The sequence below is a fragment of the Mauremys mutica genome, chromosome 1, assembly GCF_020497125.1.
Source record: "Mauremys mutica isolate MM-2020 ecotype Southern chromosome 1, ASM2049712v1, whole genome shotgun sequence".
Classification (NCBI taxonomy): domain Eukaryota; kingdom Metazoa; phylum Chordata; order Testudines; family Geoemydidae; genus Mauremys; species Mauremys mutica.
Genome location: NC_059072.1, coordinates 149,696,268 through 149,716,451, shown reverse-complemented (window position 1 = coordinate 149,716,451; position 20,184 = coordinate 149,696,268). Strand labels below are relative to the sequence as shown.

Genomic DNA, 20,184 nt, shown 5'->3' with positions numbered 1-20,184 from the left:
ACCTCATCCAGGATCCTGCCTTCCACCAACACAGATCACACCACTGCTCTGTTTAGTACAGTACCCCAGCATGGAAGGAAAGTAGATCCTGCTAGGAATCCAGCCTCCTGCCATGTTAGATCAGACCAACAATCTATCTAGTGCAGGGGTCTCAAACACGTGCCGGCCCGCGGCGTTATTAGCTGCAGCCCAACAAGCTCCCCATGCTCCCCCGCCCCCCGAATTATTTCCTGCGGCGCCAAGCTCCCCTCCCCTGCCGCCCCCACCCAATGTGCCACATCCCCACTCCTCTGCCTACCTCCAGGCGCTTCTCACTGCCAAACAGCAGTTTGGCAGTGCTTTGCGCTTTCCAGGAGGGAGGAGGGAGGAGCAGGGAGCTGCACGCTCAGGGGAGGAGGCGGAGAAGAGACAGGGCAGGGACGGGGATTTGGGGAAACGGTTGGAATAGGGGCAGGGAGGGAGCGGAGTTGGGGTGGGGATTTTGGGGAAGGGGTTGGAATGGGGGCGGGGAAGGGGTGGGAAGAAGCGGGGCAGGGGTGGGGCCTCATAGAAGAGGTGGAGCGGGGGTGGGGCCGGGGCGGGGCGAGGGTCAGTGATGCAGCCCTCAGGCCAATGTACAATTCCTCATGTGGCCCTCGTGGTCATTTGAGTTTGAGATCCCTGATCTAGTGCAATATCCTACCTAATGCAGTATCCATATCAGAACACATCACTTGATGCTTTTAGTCCTGTACCCCATCTCTGGCAGGGGACAACACTGAATATTTTAGCAGAAGTCAAAAGTTCCACATACAATTCCAGTCAACTGAGCAACATTCTAAACTGGGTTAAAATCCCTCCTTGATCCATGAAGCAATCTTAAATCTTTTAACATAAGATTTGATTATCTTGTTATCCTTACTGTTATTTTAGCTCACACACACAAAAAAATATGGATCATAAAACTGTCCACTCTCCCTTCTTCCGCCCCCAAATCCAGCTACAGTATCTATCCCCATGACTTTCCACAGCAGTGGATTCCATTAGTTAATTATACTCTGCCTAAAATGCATTCCCTTGACTACTCATTCATTCTAACTTGACTACTCATTTATTTCATAGTCACCTCTGGTTCTCAAATCATGGGGCAAGATAAAAAGGAAAGGGGATAAAGAGGAATTTCCATTCTCTCCTTCTTTATTCTGAATATATTGACTCAAACTAGGAACTGTTCAGATTGGGAAGATTTTTAAGGGATTACTTCAAATTTACCAAAGATTTTCACCAGGAATTTCCTTTCATTTTTACAAAACATTTAAGAATTGCTTAGCCACAAGAATCCCTGCAGAGCTCACAAACTGAACAGGAATGGTCCATGTTGCTGATGAATCTGTTTCACCCCCTCACCATGTGACTTCCTATGTCTCCCAGATAGGAACTTCCATTCCCCCCCCCATTAGGGTCTCTGATTCCCCCATCATGTAGGGAGGGGCATGTAAAGTGGACTTAGTAGATTTATTTGGGAAACAATAAAAAAGCTGCTAGGTGGACCTTATTTCCTCTCAATACCTCATGTTGCTCATTCCCTCCTACACTCTCCTCTTGTCTCTTCTCTGTCCACACTCCCTCCAGCAAGGCCCCTCTGCCATGTACAAATCGAACAGTCTCTACGCAAATGAATAAATGGACAAAAATGAGACATCAATAATTGTAAAAGCAGCAAAGAGTCCTGTGGCACCTTATAGACTAACAGACGTACTGAAGCATGATCTTTCGTGGGTGAATACCCACTTCGTCGCATGCATCCAATACGTCTGTTAGTCTATAAGGTGCCACAGGACTCTTTGCTGCTTTTACAGATCCAGACTAACACGGCTACCCCTCTGATACTTGACATCAAGAATTGTAACATTCAAAAACCAGTAGGAGAGCACTTCAATATCCCTGGACACTCAAAAACAGTCTTAAAAGTGGCAATTCTTCAACAAAAAGACTTCAAAAACAGACTTCAACGAGAAACGTCAGAACTGGAATTAATTTGCAAATTTGACATCATCAAATTAGGCCTGAATAAAGACTGGAAGTGGCTGGGTCACTACAAAAAATAAATTTCCCTCTGTTGATATTCACACCTTCTTGTCAGCTGTTGAGAATGGGCCACGTTCACCCTAATTGAATTAGCCTCGTTAGCACTGACCCCCACTCAGTAAGGCAACTCCCATCTTTTCATGTGCTGTGTATTTATACCAGCCTACTATATTTTCCACTCCATCCATCAGATGAAGTGGGTTATAGCCCATGGAAGCTTATGCCCAAATAAATTTGTTAGTCTCTAAGGTGCCACAAGGACTCCTTGTTGTTTTTACTCCCTCCTACATAGTTCCCCACTCCCCTACCCCGATCTTTCCCCCTTCACTCTCCCAAAACTAGCCTCATCCCTCTCCCATCATGGCTTCCTGTAGACCCCGCCACAAAACCCCAAATTAGTAAATAATTCTACCCACAAACCCCAAAATTCTGGTCAAAAGCATCAATCCTTGCCGAAACCAACATATTAAAACGAATGGGGAGTTCCTAGACCTAGTGACTCTGGAGTCAGGGCAAGCCAAACAAGGAAACTAAAATGTAAGAAACTACATTCACACCATATTATGGTCACTCAGCAAAGTGAATATACCAGTGTGAAACATGTGCCACCTTAAAACTGCCTCTTGTGCTATGCATTGCAAAACAATCACATGATCACATACTGGTTCTCAAGTAATCTACATAATAGCATAGAGTTGTTTCAGCTGCCTTAGATACACCTGAGTTGCATCTTTTAATATTATTTTCATGATGAAATGCTACCTTTAATTTCATTCTCTTCATTATTTAGCATATCTTCTGAGAACTGCTGAGTAGCTAAAACTCCCATTGCCTTCTGGAAACCCACAGCCCACAGGATTCAGCATGTACACATTTTACATATTGAGCTCTCTTCTCTTCAGGATAGGAATTTTAATAATTCTCTCAGCAGGCATATACTACACATTCAACAGGATTTTTTAGTTCCCCTGATACAGGCAGATACACCTCTGAGCAGTAATTTATTACTGTAGGATTTTGCAATCTGTTGCCTCACAGAAATAAGTTTATAGAACAGCATTAACACTGTGATTTTATGATTTCTTGTTTACAACGTCTCATATAGCAGGGGAACTAATTTGTATTTTTCAGGTGACCTATATTCAAACTGTCATAATAAAGTTAAAATATTGCTTTCTCTGGGTATTGTCTGTCTCTTTTTTACAAACTTTGTTTTATTTAGGTGGCAAGAAGAAAAATTATGGTAAAAAATACATAGATACCACAGTCCAGCTTTAACCAGTTTAGAAATACGTCCAGTTCTGGAAAATAATGAGGCACAGTGAAATAAGATAGATAGTAGTGACTGAATCATATGTCCTAATAGTAGTCGCTATTTTTTAAAAGAATGAGTAAATAAAACAAGCAAAACAAATGGTCAGGGATGCAACCCCATGATCAGAGAGACCCTAAACTGCTGACTGCCACCCTGGGCGTGGAAGATGGGATGAATCACTCCATAATTGCCCTGTTTTATACACTACCCCTGAAACTCTGGTACAAGCCACTGTCAGAGACAGGATTACGGGCAAGATGGACCACGGTCTGACCCAGTATGGCAGCTCTTATGAACATAGTCCAAAAACGTACCCACCAATAGCAATTTTCATATAAATTCAGTATCAAATATAGCAGCAGTCTTTACTCTTAATAAAAATGACTTCTTTACAGTCTGCAGTCCCAAAATAACACAAAGTATAGGGCAATAAATATGCCTGTTATAGGAGAGAACATATTATATATGAGAGGGGGTTGTAAATTGACTCAAATGAAACTAGCGAAGTTGGATTTCTTATTGGACATGCCTTCCTTAAAATGCTGCTAATTTTTTTCTTTAATTAGTGTGAAACTCTGTACCTCTATTCTACTTATGTTACTGATATGAAAGTTACTGGGACAGATTTAACATATATTTAACTAATTCCAAGCAGTTAAGGTAATTAAGCAGATGTTATACTGATGTTAAATTCTAAATGCTAATCTTTTAATACAGAAATTGTTAGTGTTGAGGAGTATTCTTTTGTCAGAAGATAAGACACCTTCATTCAAGGGTTCTGCTAGCTTCTGTCAAGGGTGTCAGGATCACCAAATGGCCTGAGAGTGTGAAATCTGCACAAACTGTTTGTAAACCAGCAGAGATCTGGAGCCTTGGCCAGTGATAATCCTTTTTTCTAGGGTGGATAAAAATAGTAATTTAAAAACAATCAAAAATATATATTTTAATTTAAATACTATTTTGTTATTTAAATTAAATACATTTTTATTGTTTTAAATAAATCCATTTAAAATTAAAATTGAAATTATCACAATCTATATTAAGGTCTAATTTTACTGTAATTCAATATTTACATTCAATAAAAATAATAACATTCAAGCACTATATGTTTGTTGCTGAAATTTTAAAGAAAGCCATACCACTAAACAAGTGGAAGTCACTGGCTAAGCACCAGGAACCAAAGTTTGTTGAAGTGATAAACCAGCTTTTGACAGTAGTATCCTCTTTTGCAGGTGCAGAGAGAATATCTTCCTCATTTCAATTCCAACTAGTTCAGTTCAAATGACTATTTCATTCAAAGTTGAGAAACCAACGGGGAGTTGAAAAAGCAGGACAGCTTATTTTCCCCTTCCATGCAATGAATCGAAGCAAGGTGTGAGAGCATGAGATCTACTAGTTCTAAAATCCCTCACATGAGTATCAATCAGTTCAATTCACTAACTACAGGTAAAACTTACTTTTTTTTAATAAACTTCCCTTTTTCTTATGTATCCACCACATTTAAGATAGTTTTAGGTAACTAATGCAAAAAATTAAAATTCTGCTTCTGTTCATTTTTAAATTCCAAGTTCCATCCAAATATAGCTTAACATAAAACATTAGTAAAAAAGTAATCATCAACTGTCACATGGCCTCGAATAGGAGAGACTGGGGGTGGGGAGTCAGTGCATTGTCTGGCGTCATATTGGTTGTTACAATGTGTTAAGCTATGTAACTGCTTCAATAAAAGTATATTGAATAGTGAACCCTCTGATTAGCAAAGAAAAGTACCAAATTTAGTGAGTGTAAAGGGAACATTTAGTTGCAAATCAACATCTTTTAATAGTTGACAAGTGAGAATCAACCTTTGTTAGGAAAAGAACTAAAAAGTACAAATGCAAACAAGATTAAAATAGATTATGTAAACCAAGATTTCCTGCTTGCTGATTTAAATCATGATTAAAGTGAATAATTTAAATCACTTGGATTTAAATCAATCCACCCTGTTTTTTTCCCTTCCTTTGTTGCAGTTGTTTTGCTTTTATAAAAGCTTTAAAATTGGGTAATTTCAGTGTAAAAAAATAATTCCTATGTTAGTATCAGGTTGTACACAGTTAAAGAATCAGAAAAGGGAAATCAGAAAAGTTAAGACTAAATGCCCAACTTCACTCTGCATATGCATTGTGATACCATCTAATCATATGATCACCTATTATTCCTCTAGTAATACAGTGTTACATATTTTCTTCTACAACTGAAGGGCTGATCCTGGCAACATTTGCTACTGAGTCAAATGCTTCTCTTCTACATAGTCCTACGGCAGTCAGTCAGGCTGCCCTTTATGACATACAAAAGTGGCCTGACATTTTTTTCATGTCTTTGTTTTTTAATTTTTTTTCCTGCCTGTTTTTTGCCTTCAAAATATCAGGAGTGTCAGTTCTGGTTTTCCTTGGTTTTGCTGGAGCATCTGTTAGGGAGTTTAAACAGTGCATAATGTAAGCACTCACTCTTCATTTGATGGGTCAAGGGTGCTGAACTTTTAATACAAGCTTCTCTTCTCCAAAATGTTCATTAGTCAATGAAGTTAAATAGATGTTTACAAAAACAAAAAAGCTCCCAAAGTTTTAAACAGCCCCACTAAAATCTATTCCCCTTTCAACTGCTCAGCCTCCACACTCTTGCCTCTTCTGTTGTCATCATTTTACTAGTTCTTTATTCATTACTGAGTCTTCCAGCTTAGACAGGACCCAAATTTCTAATATGAAACACAAGCAGGAGAATGAAACAGAGAAAACATTCTTTAAAAAAAACAACCCTTTCAGTTCTTTTTACAGAATAAAGAAGTAAACAAGGACATGAGCCCATTTTTTGACTTTGCAGATGCCCTTTAAGAGACTGCTACAAAGATAATGTCTTCTCAAGGTTATTACAAGACCTCCTCCAGCAAGCAACTGATTACTGTTGGGCACTTAAGATGATTTTCACTATATTAAGCCCAGTCACTGTAAGAAATAGGGGTAGAATGTAGGACTGACTGGGCTCATAGCCCGGTATATATTCTCTTATGCCAATGAGGCATTTTGGTAGGAAGAAATGCTACTGAAGCAGCAGAATTATCCTTTTTACCATATCTTGAATTTGTCCAAAACATTTGGAAAGGTTATCCAGTCTGGTATGGAGCCATTCTGGAGTTTGAACAGTTCACGGTAAAGCAAAATTAGCCATTCACACATACAGAACACATTTTTCCTTAGGTGTGCACTTACCAAGTTTAGCACAAAAAAAATAATCTGCATGAACAGTACATGATTTTCAAACATTTATAACTCAGTCAAGTCAAAACCAATTTCCTGTATGACAAGACTGCACACTGTTCCTTGGGGAGGGCTATTGCACTGACAAAACGACTCTAATCTCAATCATTTGGCCTGTAGCTCTCTATTATATAACACTGCAAGTTTTTCTTATGCATTGTTCGTAAAATGTAATCCCCCATGGAACTGGTTGTTCCTGACATATTAAAGTGAGCCTTTAGGGCAGTAGTTTTCAGCCTGTGGTCCACAGACACCTGGGGGTCCACAGACTATGTTTAAGATTTCCAAAGGATTCCCACCTCCATTTGAAATTTTTTAGGGGTCCACAGATGAAAAAAGGCTGAAAACCACTGATCTAGAGGACTTATCCCTGCACTACAGCAGCAATGGCTATAAAGTTTCAGGACTTTGTTTTCCAAATTGTCTAGAGTCCAGGGTGGAGCTAGAACAGAGGTGGGCAAACTATGGCCCGCGGGCCCCTCCTGCCCAGCCCCTAAGCTCCTGCCCCGGGAGGCTAGCCCCCGGCCCCTTCCCAGCTGTTCCCCCTGCCCCGTAGCCTCAGCTCACTGCACCTCTGGTGCAATGCTCTGGGCGGCGGGACTGCAAGCTCTTGCCAGGCAGCGCAGCTGCAGAGCTGCGGCCTGACCCGATGCTCTGTGTTGCACGGTGGCATGTCTGGCTCCAGCTGGGCAGCACGGCTGCCTGTCCTGGTGCTCTGAGCCACACCGCCAGCCACCGGTGCTCCAGGCAGCGCGGTAAGGGGGAGGGAGCAAGGGCGGTTAGATAGAGGGCAGGGGAGTTTGGGATGGTGGTCAGGGGGCAGGGGTGTGGATAGGGGTCAGGGCAATCAGAGGGCAGGGAACAGGGGAGTTGAATGGGGGCAGGGGTCCTGGGGGGGCAGTCAGGAATAAGAGGAGGGGTTGGATGGGGTGGCAGAGGACAGTCAGGGGCGGGGGACCTGGGGGCAGTCAGGGGACAGGGAGGGGTGGATGGGGCAGGAGTCCAGGGAGGGCCGTCAGGGGACAGGGAACGGGGGGGTTGGATGGGGCAGGAGTCCGGGGGGGGCCATCAGGGGGTGAGAAGCAGGGGGGGATCAGATGGGGGCGAGGGCCAGGCCACGCCTGGCTGTTTGGGGAGGCACAGCCTCCCCTAACCCACCCTCCAGACAATTTTGGAAACCCAATGTGGCGCTCAGGCCAAAAAGTTTGCCCGCCCCTGAGCTACAACAAGCTGGAAGTTACATCAAGAATCAATCATAAGCCAGAACTCAAAGATAAAGGGTTTGGTTTTCCTTTTGGTGTTGTCTGTTGGGGCAGAGAGAGAAGCATCACAGCCTGGCAGGTCCCCATTCAACTTCCCATTCCTACCCAAAGGGAAATTTGAACTCAGTGGAAGGTCACTGGCAGGGCCGTCCTTAGGATTTATGGTGCCCTAGGCGAGATTATTAAACTGGTGCCCCTGTGCCTAATCTGCTCTTAGCAACACAAATATAAGCATACAGTATTGGAAAACTTGCCACATTCACGTTATTAAAACCAGTTTAACTTAATTAAGCACACTGTAATGCTGATGCACTAGCACTAAAGAAGTAGCCCTATAGAAAAAATTCTGATTTGACAGAATGATGCAAATAATATAATTTTTTTAATTTGTCAAAATTTTATTGGAAATTTATATGAAGAGGTATTGAAACAAAGATTTGTTTTTAATTAAAAGCAATCTTTCTGGCTTTTTTGGCTGCAAAATCAGTTTAATAAGCTGGGTTTCCAAACAGTGGGAAAATATAACCCTAGTTTTACCGCTAGGTAAAGCACAAAGTGACCAAAATGAAGTCAGCACAGAATCATCTCATCTAGATTAAGGTAGCACAGAAATGTTACAGAAGTCCTATTGTGCCTTATTTTTGTTTGGAAAGACATTGGCACTAGCAGCACATTCACATGATAAAATACATGATAAATCACTGTCTCTAAAGTTCCATCAAAAACTGACATTTTCACAGCTCTAGCATGATCTGCTATACAGATTCTTCACAAGGAAGTGTCCCTGGCCTTTTTAACTCATATTAACTATGTATTTACTTTATGAAAGTTGGAGAAAACATTGTGAAAATGTAAAACATTGGCTGCCCAACTTCTGGGCTGGCAAAAGCTATACTGACTCACAGGAAAAAAAAAAAAAAAGCAGGAGAATCTTAGTACAACATATGGTCAGTCTATACCAGGGGTCGGCAACCTTTCAGAAGTGGTGTGCCAAGTTCACTGTAATTTAAGGTTTCTCGTGCCAGTAATACATTTTAATGTTTGTTGAAGGTCTCTCTCTATGTCTATATTATATAAATAAACTATTGTTATTATCTGAGGTCCTGCTCAGGCCACTACCAGCTGAGTAACCCCAGACCGGCAGCGGGCTGAGCGGGACTGGGGACTGGAACCCTAGACAAGGATCCCAGGCCCTGCTCAGCCCACTGCTGGTCTGGGGTTCTGACTACCAACTCCTGCCACCCAGGATCCCGGCCGCCAACCCCCCTCAGCCCGCTACCAGCCTGGGATTCTGCTCACCCAGGCTGGCAGGAGGCAGAGTGGGGCCGGCGGCTGGGCTCCTGATTGGCAAGGGGCCGGCAGCCAGAACCCCAGAGTAGCAGTAGGCTGAGTGCTGCCGGCACCCCAGACTGGCAGCAGACTGAGCCACTCAACCCCCCAGCCCGCTGCCGGCTGAATGAATGGAACCTCAGGCTGACAGCAGGTTGAGTGGTTCAGCTGGCCTGCTCAGCCCTCTGCCAGTCTGGGGTTCCTTGGGGGTCCCCAGGCCAGCAGCAGGTGCTGAGTGCGGCCGGCTGGCAATAGGGCAGCAGCCGGAACCCCAGAGCAGTGATGGGCTGAGCCGCTCAGCCTGCCGCTGCGTGCCATCAAAAATCAGCTCACCTGCCACCTTTGGCACGTGTGCCGTAGGTTGCCGACCCCTGCTTTATACACTAGTAAGGAGATGAGCATATTACAGTTGTTGGAGGGCTCTTATCAGGAGTAACAGGCTATAGGAAAGTCAGTCAACATTTTTTGTTTCTCTGATGAAAACTGGCCCACTCCCTGCCTCAAACCAAACCTGTCACTAATAATTGTCAACAACTTAATTTTCTGTTTTTGGCTAAGATATTAATTTAAAAAAAAATATTGAAATTGGATTCAGGATTGTTAGCAAGAATTTTTGGCAAAGTTGTTAAATGACAATCTAAATGGCAACACAGTACTGCATTCATGCTTGGCTCACCCCCCAGCCTGCTGGTCCAACAGCTGCAGTAGACCCCAAAATCCACCTCTTGGGGTGCAGAGTGGCAACAGCAGCAGCAAACCCTCAGGTCCAATCACATGCCAATGGGCACCACCACCAGCCTTACGGACCATGGTGAAGTTAGCACAGCATCTGATCTCAGGGACAGGTCACCCATGGAGCCACAGCAGCTAATCCTGCCCAGTGCAGCTCCCCCCGGATGAGATGGATCGCTGGCAGCTGCCAGCCCAGGGGAGAGGTGCTCCCCAGCTAAGGTGACCAGATCCAGATGTCCTGATTTTATAGGGCCAGTCCCGATATTTGGTGCTTTGTCTTATATAGGCACCAATTACCCCCACCTAGAGTGACCAGACAGCAAGTGTGAAAAATCAGGACGGGGTGGGGGTAAAAGGAGCCTATATAAGAAAAAGACCCCAAAATTGGGACTGGCCCTATAAAATAGGGATATCTGCTCACCCTACCCCAACCCCCTGTCCTGATTTTTCACACATCTGGCTAACCCCAGCCCAGCCCTGTGTGACATTCCAATCCTGGCAGAGGAAGTGAGTTACTTTCACTTTCATTCCTCAGCAGGCAGGCAGCCTCCTCCCCCCACCTACCCCCCAGCACCTCACCCAACCCAGCCCTGACGGAGGGGAGGGAGGAGAGAGAGAGGGATGCTCCTGGGGAGGAGGGAGAAAGGAGGGGGTGCTCCATGGGGCATGGGGGAGAAGAATGGATGTTATGGGGGACAAGGATACTGGTTCCAGAGCCGCAGAGCCTGCCTCACCTCACCTCAGCCGGGGGGAGAGTCACACTCACAGGTGAGCTTCTTCCCCAACCCCTCCCCCCTCCCCTTCCCAGAGACCCCAGCAGCCAATCCCCTCCCTCAGACTGTGCTGCATTCAGCTCTCTCTAGGACCCAGCAGCCTGCTCTTACATGCTCCACTGCTTCCCGTCTGTCCCGGCTCCCGGCAGAGTGGTGCCCCCAGACCTAGTGGTGCCCTAGGCGGCTGCCTATTCTGCCTATGCCTAAGGACGGCCCTGGTCACTGGGTCATTAAAGGGCGTCAGCCCACTAGAGACCAGCAACCCACGAGGTTGAGGAGTGATTCCAAGGCCTTGTATACACTGCCACTTTACAACGCTGAATCTTTCTCGCTCAGGGGTGTGAAAAAACATACCCCTGAGTGATGCAAGTTTCAGTGCTGTGAAGTGGCAGTGTAGACAGTGCACCAGCGCTGGGAGCTGCACTCCTAGCACTGGGAGCTACTCTCCTCGTGAGGGTGGGGTTTTTTGCGTGCTGGTGCCGCAACAACACAGCCATGCTAAAGCACTGCCATGGCAACGCTGCCGCGGCAGCACTTTACCGTTGGTAGAGAAGACAAACCCTTAGTCAGGCTGCCGAGAGCCAGCTTCACTTTCCAATGGACTCCAGACCAGGGAGCCTCAGCACAATCCTACCCTTCTAGGGGTGAAGACCATGTAAGAAATGCCATTTTATTTATTTTGCTTGTTAGTTTTAAGCTGACCAATGATTATAGTGCTGCATCACCCAGTAAAGAACTGATTTCCAATCCACTATCTGCCTAGACAGGTGCTAGGAGGGAGCTGGGGGGCTGGGCCCATGTAAAACTTGGGAGGGGAGGGTTTAAGGTATTGTTGATATTTTATTATTCTAGTTACTACCATTCATTCATTATCCCCTATCCTTTGTGTCATCTACCTAATAAAGTCCCCCCTGTTGCTTTATTGTTACTTTTGGGATTGTGATAATTATTTTATTCCTTGTGTACTGGACTACACTCCTACTACATTATTTGGCAGAAAACATTTTCCCAAGGGACAGCAGCCCTTGTGTTCCAGACACTAGCATGGTCCCCCTTGGGTGGAGACACCAGATGCCAAGATAAAGAACCCAGAAGCAATATTACTGAGGCTGAGAGGGAGAAAAGGGTGGGGCTTGAGCCACACCTTAGGGGAAGGGCTGCAAATATAGAAATTATTTCCCTCCCATTTCCCTTTCACTGAAGAAAAAAAAACATTTTTTCTTGAAATGTTTCAAGGAAACAAAATTTTCACCTTGAAACAGAAACCAAATCAGGAAATCTCAGCCCCCAAATGTAATAGCTTCTCAAAGCTGTGAATGTCTGGAAACAGAATTATCACGGAAACTGTTATGCAACCTTAATTCTAGTGGGTTGCCTCCAGAACCCTGCTATAATGTTCAAGCAGTAAGAGGCTACAAAAAATGTCCATCTCCAAAACACCTTGCCCAAATTTTCTACAGATGTTCTCAGGGGCGGCTCCAGACCCCAGCACGCCAAGCGCATGCTTGGGGCGACATGCTGCAGGGGGCGCTCTGCCGGTCACCAGGAGGGCAGCAGGTGGCTCCAGTGGACCTCCCGCAGGCATGCCTGCGGAGGGTCCGCTGGTCCCGCGGCTTCGGTGGGGGAGTTCACCGGAGCCACGGGACCGGCGACCGGCAGAGCGCCCCCCGTGGCATGCCGCCGTGCTTGGGGTGGCGAAATGTCTAGAGCCGCCCCTGGATGTTCTACCTTAGTCTGAGACTACACCTGTGAAATTTCAGGGGGACTGGGTTCCATTGAAGTGAAGCTGGAGTGTCAGGGTGTCAAATCTGTGTCAAGTGTCTTCACTCTAGTGTCTCCCTATTATGCTGAAGGAACCCAGGGTTCATTCTGAATTGCCCAGGGGGCTGCTCCGCCATTTCTTGGCAAGTCCCTGGCCAGTTCCACCCAGAGGACTGCGCTCTCAAAGGTGATCTTACAAAGGAAAATATATATTGGATTTTTACTTTTTGCTCTTTTTTACTTCTTTATGATGTATAAAGGAAAGGCCTGAACATTTTATTATTTTTCCTCCCTCCAAAATCATAACACTTATTTTCCTATTTTTTCCTTTATTTTTTAGTCAGTATACATTAAGGTCTTGTCTGCCCTGCTTTTCCATTATTGTAGACTGGTAGGATTATGACCATTCAAACAAAACCTGGTTTGAGAAGGAAAGTGATTCATATTCAGGCTGTTTAAATCATCTAGCTCAAATGCCTGAGAAACACTCAAAAAAAAAAAGGATCTCTTCACCTTCACTTAAGGCAGTGGCTCTCAATCTCCCCAGACTACTGTACCCCATTCAGGAGTCTGATTTGCGTACCCACAAGTTTCACCTCACTTAAAAACTACTTGCTTACAAAATCAGACATGAAAATACAAAGCACACTATTACTAAATAATTGCTTACTTTCTCATTCTGTCAGTATGAAATTGTAGTTTGTACTGGCTTTGCTAATGCTTTTTAAGTAGCCTGTTATAAAACTAGGCAACTATCTAGATGAACTGATGTACCCCGGAAGACTTCCGCATACCCCTGGTTGAAAACCACTGAGTTAAGAGATGAGAAAGAATACAGTCAGCATCTGAAGCTCCAAAGTATTCATTATAAAACCAACAAAGATTAGACTTGAGATTCTTTATATTATATATTCCTTATATTTTCAAACTTACCAGAAACACCTACAATGATCAACACCCCGCACAATATACCTTTCAAGATCCAGGGGATCTACACATGCCTCTAACAACATTGTTACTTCTGGGGGAATTCTGTGCGACTGCCAATGCAGAATTTTGCAGAAATTAATGTGTGCACAGAATTTCTTTTCACCCACAGAAATGGGTTGCAGTGCTTCTGGCCGCCACTAGGGGCCACTGGACCCGGCAGACACTGATGGGGGGAGGGGGAGGAAGCTAGAGGTTTCCCCGCAGCTGCAGATCCTAGCACACCCTGAGGGAAGGAGATGGCAGCACGCAGGAAACTCCACACAAGCCGGGGACCCAACATCAGGCTGTTTCTTCCTCTTGATCCCTGGGCTCTGAGGGGTAGGCGGCAGGTGTCTGGGCTTGGGAGGGGCGGGGCGGGGGGGGCTGCGACTTGGTTCTGGGGACGTGGGGCAGGGAGTCTGGGCTGGGGTGCCCTGCGGCTGGGCTCGGGGGTAGGAGGTTTGGGTGTATTGGCTGGGGGGCGGGGCTGGGCTCAGGGGTGGAGGGGCTGGGTTGTCATAGGGGTTTCTTTAACTTTCTACTCCTGGGAGTTTTTTTGTGTGTGTCTGTACTGTTACAGACATACTTGCTGACAGGTATTTTGAAATAAATTACCAACATAATTAAAACTGGGGTGATTATGTAGTGTTATTTTGACAAATAAAAATTTGCAGAATTTTAAAATATTGTGTGCAGAATTTTTAAATTTTTGGCACAGAATTCCCCCAGGAGTACATATGGTGTATCTCATTCAGTTAATTAAATGCTCCAATAACAACTATGTGAGTGAAACCAGACAATCACTGTGCTTCTCAAATGAACTCACAAAGGAAAATGATAAAAGGCATGAACATCAGGTCCCCTGTGGGTGAACACTTTTCACAAAGCGATCAATATATCTGACCTATCAGTCCTCATCCTCAAAGGAAACCTGCACAACACTTACAAAAGATGAGCCTGGGAGCTTAAATTCATAACTTTGCTAGACACTAAAAATCATAGTCTTAATAAAGAACTGGATTTATGGCTTATTACAGCAAACTGTAACCCACTAACCCTCCCTCCCCCTTTCTCTCCTATGGCTACAGGGGTGTTAATGGTGTCCATTTCCAGCAGATTCCCAAGCACTGGTGAAGTCTCAAGAGCTAGTACTGTATGTAGGAAACCCACTCCACCCCCTCAGTCAGGGTGGGGTGGGTCTGGTGTCTCAGACATATGGACAGCCTGTGAGCTCAGTGCAGAGACAGACCTTCCTCTCCATGCTTGGGGCTTCCATTATTATTTCAGAGGAAATCATGTCAGCACACCAAATTGGTTTATATTATAAATCTCGGCCCATTTCTCTTCTCTCCCCATCCCCCACTTTCCATCTCTTTCATATAAAGACATGTCTCTTCCTGCCCTTGATCTTAGTGACAATGCTTTAGACATGGGTTTCATTTTCCCTTTCATTTGTTCCCCAGTCTCTGTCCTCCTTTCCCCTTCCCTATCTCCCCACTCTCCATTCCCCCCTCCTCTCCCTCTACCTCTTTCTTTCACCATCTCCCTCCTGCTTTCCAACTCCTTTTTTTTTCAAAGGCTTTCACATGTGAGTGAGAGATGAGCATTCATCACAAACCAGTTCGGGTCAGTGAACATATGTGGCCACAGGGATTTTTCTTGGAACAAACAAGGGGGTTGTTTACAACACCTCTACCCCCTCCTTCTCTAATTCTGTCTCTCTCTCCCTGGGTCTCTCTTATCTCTTCCCTCTCCCTCCCCCCTCTCACCTACTCTCTCTTCTCCCTTCCCTCTGCCAGCATTCTGGCCTCTCTTCTCCTCTCTGCTTTCTCCTGTTCTCCCTCTTCCATCCTCTCCCACTCTCCTTCAGTATCTCAGCATAAACTGCCCCCTGGTGCCAGTGTAGAACATTCCCTTCATGTCTGCAATTTGGGGGCTGGTGGTTAAAAAACGTAAGGGCAAGAGCTGCTGATTGCAGCCAAATGGGCACAGTCTTGTAGAAGCGTATCAGTTCTTTGGAGACTGAATTCCACAAAACAGGTATGACATGGGCAATAGCAACACAATCATCCCACTCACTCTAACCAATCCCCCCTCAACTGCCTTACCCCTGGGGACAAGAAGGGAGTTTAGGGTCAATGCAAACCATGGCCTCTCTCTGCCAAGACAGCCAACAGGGATGCTGAGTAATGCTGTTGGTGCTTATTGGAATGTGGATGCCTGTCCCACTAAGAACTGGACTAAGACCCTCCACAACTCATAAAACACCGAACACCCATCAGAGAGGGACACATTTTGGTCATTACTCATCTGAAGCAGGAGCAGAACAGATTAGCATGATGGAGGCTCCATAGCCTACTCCCCAGCACCCCCTGAGCCATTCAGTCTCCTCAGGCTTTAGAAAGAGCTTTATCTTAAAAAAAATCTGTTCTTACCTTCCAGTGAGGCGGCTAGGTGAAACAGGCAGACCAGCCAGAGCCAACCCATTCCCACTGCTCTTCTCCTTGCCCTTCCGGCAGCGTTAAGATCCATGTAGCTTCTCCAGGGACTCCACCATCTCCAAATAACACTCCCCACTCCCTTCAAGAGTTCCAAGGCGGTGTCAGGTGGTCAGGGCCTCTCCAAGCCAAAGAACAAGTGTCTCCACACAACGGGGGTGACTGGGGAGAGACAGAAGATGAAGAAAGGAAATCAGGTAGCCACAATTTCAATCTATGACATGGCAGCTTCATAAGTACCAAATACAACGCTACCCCAGCATATGCTGTTCCTGACCCATAGTTCCAGAGTTATGTCACAGACTGAATGCATGCCATGACAGCACTGCCCCTCTCCCCTCTTCATCCCCCATGCCTCAGCCATGGTTTAGGAGGCCTCCAGACTCTTAACAGGGAGTGCTTCACTGAGTCAGCACTGGCCCAGGCCCACAGCATGGTGCTAGGGGGCACTGTTCCTGCATGGCCAAGGCCCTGTCCTCTTGCAATCATTGGAAACATCCCATGGCACTTTTTCAAAAAGAGTGGAACTGTTAAACCTTGTGTCCTTTCCAAATTCCAGCCCACGTAATTGCATTTTGCCTCCTTAGAATTTCCCGGGGCAGTTTCAATGAGAGAGATTATTTTTCAGATCCTGTGACACTGCTGTGTAAGACTGCTGACACATTTCATCCCAGAGATAGCTGCATTTCAGCTTCAGGAGAGTTATCACTGCAAACATTTATGGTTTTAGCCTCACAACACCTCTGGCACCTAAGAAAGTGTTATCCCCATTTCAGAGATGGGGAAACAGGCAAAGAAAGTGACTGACTCTAGGTCAAACAGGAAGTGTGGCACACAAGGAAAGAACCCGGTCCCAGTCTAGTGCCTTAACCAAAACTTTGTGCTTCTTCTCTGTATAAAGATTGTCTGTAAAGCCCATCCTTCATCATGCCAGGCACCATACACACCTGCAGCAGTCATACTGAGAAACTGGCATCACAAAGAGCATTCACTCAGCCTGCCACAGTGCAACAGCTTTGTAACACCAGGTCCTTCTGGGCCCAGCCATCAGCGAATACTGCTCAGTCCACATCCCTCTACACAAATGTCATGGACATATGTAGGTTACTCATTTTGTTTCTTTAGGGAACCCTTCATGTAGCATTCCAAAAGGCACTTCAGGGAGACAGTCAAATGTAAGCTACGTAGAAAGACAAGGTTCTCAGGTGACACAGAAAAAGGGGAAATGGCTGGGCTAGAGGGGGCAGGGTAGAGTTGCAATTAGAAGAGCCAGCCATGCAGGGATCATCTCCAGATCCAGCAGTGAGGAAAGAAAAGCAGGGGGGCAAGTTTGGGGGAGCAGAGGGTGGACAATTTGAGGTCAGGTAGTAGAGTAAAATTTGAGTTGCTTTATTTGTGTGAGAGAAAGAGGCATCACCAGACAAAGAGGAGTGTGTCCCTTCCTGTACAGCCCTAGTGAGACTGCACTAGAATGCTGCATCCAAAGGGATTAGAGCCACCGCAAACATCAGGAAGATGTAGGAAAACTGAAGGGAGCTCAGAGAAAAGCAAGAAGTGTGATTCAGGGGGACTGGTTTGTGAGGAGAGATTAAAAAAAAAGAACTAATTAAATATAACTGGGACAAATGACTAAAATGTGCATGTTGGGGGGAGGGAGGGAGGAGAATATAGTAACTGGCTCCAAGTCTTATAAAGGTGTACACACTGAGAAAGGAGAGAAGCTGATTGCAGGGGTCCCAGAGAGTAAGGGGATGAAACAGAGCAAAGGGAAATATTTCAGGCTGGGTAATCAGGAAATATTTCATAACAGTAAGAACTATTAGACTGTGATGAAATAGTCTCCCCAAGGGAAGTGGTAGAAGATCAATTGCTTGAGCCATTTAAAACTTGACTGGCAATGCCTGGGAGAATAATCTGTAGAGAGCTGTAAATAATAAACATCTGTCCTCCTATGCAGTCTTTAATACCAAGATCTAAAAGCACTTTACTAAGTTAGCAGACCCCTGAGAGGGAGATATTGTAAGTATTGTGACTACTGTTTTACAAGGAGGTAAACAGAGGAACAAAGACAAATTTAACCCAGATGTTAAGTGCAGAAATATCTGCTGAAGCCAATGGAATTGTATCCACTTATATCAGGCATGACTTTGGCAAAGGTGAATTGACTTGTCCAGTGTTATGCAGTAAGTCAGTGGCAGAGCTAGGAACAGAACCAGCAATCCTGACCTTGTTCCAACCACCAGATCTCATTCTCAGTGTTGGATCAGCCAGGCGATAGAGGGGAAATTGACAAAATGTGGCTGAAGGTTCTTATCAGGAATAAGGCAGAATTTGAAACAAACTGATAGAAGTGGACCCACTGTTGGCCTGGGGAAATAAGCCATTCTCCTTCCCCACCCATCTGTGGGGTAAATTATCTGCCTAGTTTATACTGCTTTCTCAGTATTCCTAGCCCCAGTGAGTTTGCATTGCTCTTTACTTGGCAACATACATCCCTTTGTCAATCTGGATTAGATTGGAAAATTCTTTTTTTCCCCCTTAAATAAATTGTGGCTAATCCCAAAAGCTGGTTTTGATTTAGACAGCAGCAAAAATGTAAATATCTGCAGATTTCAGATGCTGTCTCTTCCCCCAGCCAATGTGCTGGCCCAAAAATAAGGACAATGGAAGATGTTATGGCTGGGGGCCATATATATATATATATATGGGATGGCAGGAGGAAGCATTAACCCTTCAGAAATTGAGTAGTACTGAGGCCCTAATCACAAACGTAGTCTCCTGCCTTTTCCTCCCACTCCTGTTGGGAACCCAGACCTGACCATGTCCTGATTCTTCCATCCTAAGTGTCCTCCACACACCCCTTCCAGTGCTGAACCCTCCTGTTACTAGAGTGACCAGATAGGAAGTTTGAAAAATCAGGACCGGGGGTGGGGGTAATAGGTACCTATATAAGGCAAAGCCCCAAATATCAGAACTGTCCCTATAAAATTGGGACATCTGGTCACCCTACCTGTTACCCCTCAGCAACCTCAACCTAGCCCAGCTTCTCAGCCACCCCTTCACTCCTACAGACAGGCACCCTGTCCCGGTCACCCTCGCAGCTCCTTCTTACCACTCCCAGCAGAATATTCAGGCCAGATCTAATTCTCTCTGATGCAGAATCCACCTATCCTTCCCACTCTGCCAGCCCAAATGAGAACCTTCCCAGTGTGAAATCCCTCAGTGCCTCCTTGCTCCCCTTCCCTCTCTCCCAACCACTCATAATGGGCTGTTCCCGCTGTCAATCACTCTTCCATTAACTCCTCCATAACAAGCTTCCTGTATTGCTTCCATGCTCATAGCTCCCTAACTCCTGAATGACCTCTAGTTCCCAGATGGTGCTGGGAATTAGACAGCGTCCAAAAAGAGAAATGGCTCTTCAGTTTCCGCAAGCTTCTGGAGGGAAGAGTTGCTTTAATGATTCTGTCCAGTAGAGCAGCCAGAAAAGAGTGCAGTGCAAACCCATAAGGAATGCTCAAACTACTCAGACACTGCCTATGCTAAGCAACTAAGCACTGAAAGAAACTATTTCTGGGATCACTCAGAGCCTGCAACATCTCTGTTATTTCTTATTAGTATTACTATTGCAAGCATTTATTTTGATATAATTTCTGTCAAATCTGGGTGCCTCACCAAGCTTACACTAAGATGTTCAAGATCTCAATAAAAGAGACCAAATATCATGATGACTCCCTGCACCTTTATTGCTCAATTCAGAAACCAGCATCCAATCAGTTGGGAAGGCCAGCTCTTTCTTAAAGATGCCTGGGTGATGCTTAGTCATGTTTATGTAGCAAGATATGGCAGGCATTGTGCATGGTTATGCTAAAATAGTTCTGTCACAAAGAAGCTTGGTTTGTAAACATTTGACATCATCTCAAGGCAAGCAATGCAACAAACCACTTCATGCAGTCAGTGTCATTGCAGCAGCTTCTCCACTCAGTGCACAGATGAGTTCAAGCATTCCCAACAACACCATGTGCTAGTAGGTGGGAAGCGCTAGCATTGCTAAGCAAGCTCACATTGATTCCAGAGCCAACACTGCCCCGCCCCGCCCCACTATCAGTGCCACTAGTACATGTGTTTCTATTGGAGCTGGAGTAACCTCCTACCCAGGCTAGGTGCGTGCCAGTTATTCATCTGAAT

At 45.2% G+C, this 20,184-nt stretch overlaps 1 protein-coding gene across 5 annotated transcripts in view; it reads right to left on the bottom strand.

Moving 5' to 3' along the window:
- Positions 1-20,184, bottom strand: part of LOC123356221 (ephrin type-B receptor 5) — a 174,110-nt gene that overhangs the window by 113,696 nt on the left and 40,230 nt on the right. For all 5 annotated transcript variants that reach the window (XM_044999246.1, XM_044999261.1, XM_044999271.1 and 2 more), the window contains one exon: positions 15,937-16,161. In XM_044999246.1, the coding sequence (XP_044855181.1) occupies positions 15,937-16,033 (97 nt within the window). In that variant the 5' untranslated portion in view covers positions 16,034-16,161. The remainder of the gene's footprint in view (positions 1-15,936; positions 16,162-20,184) is intronic.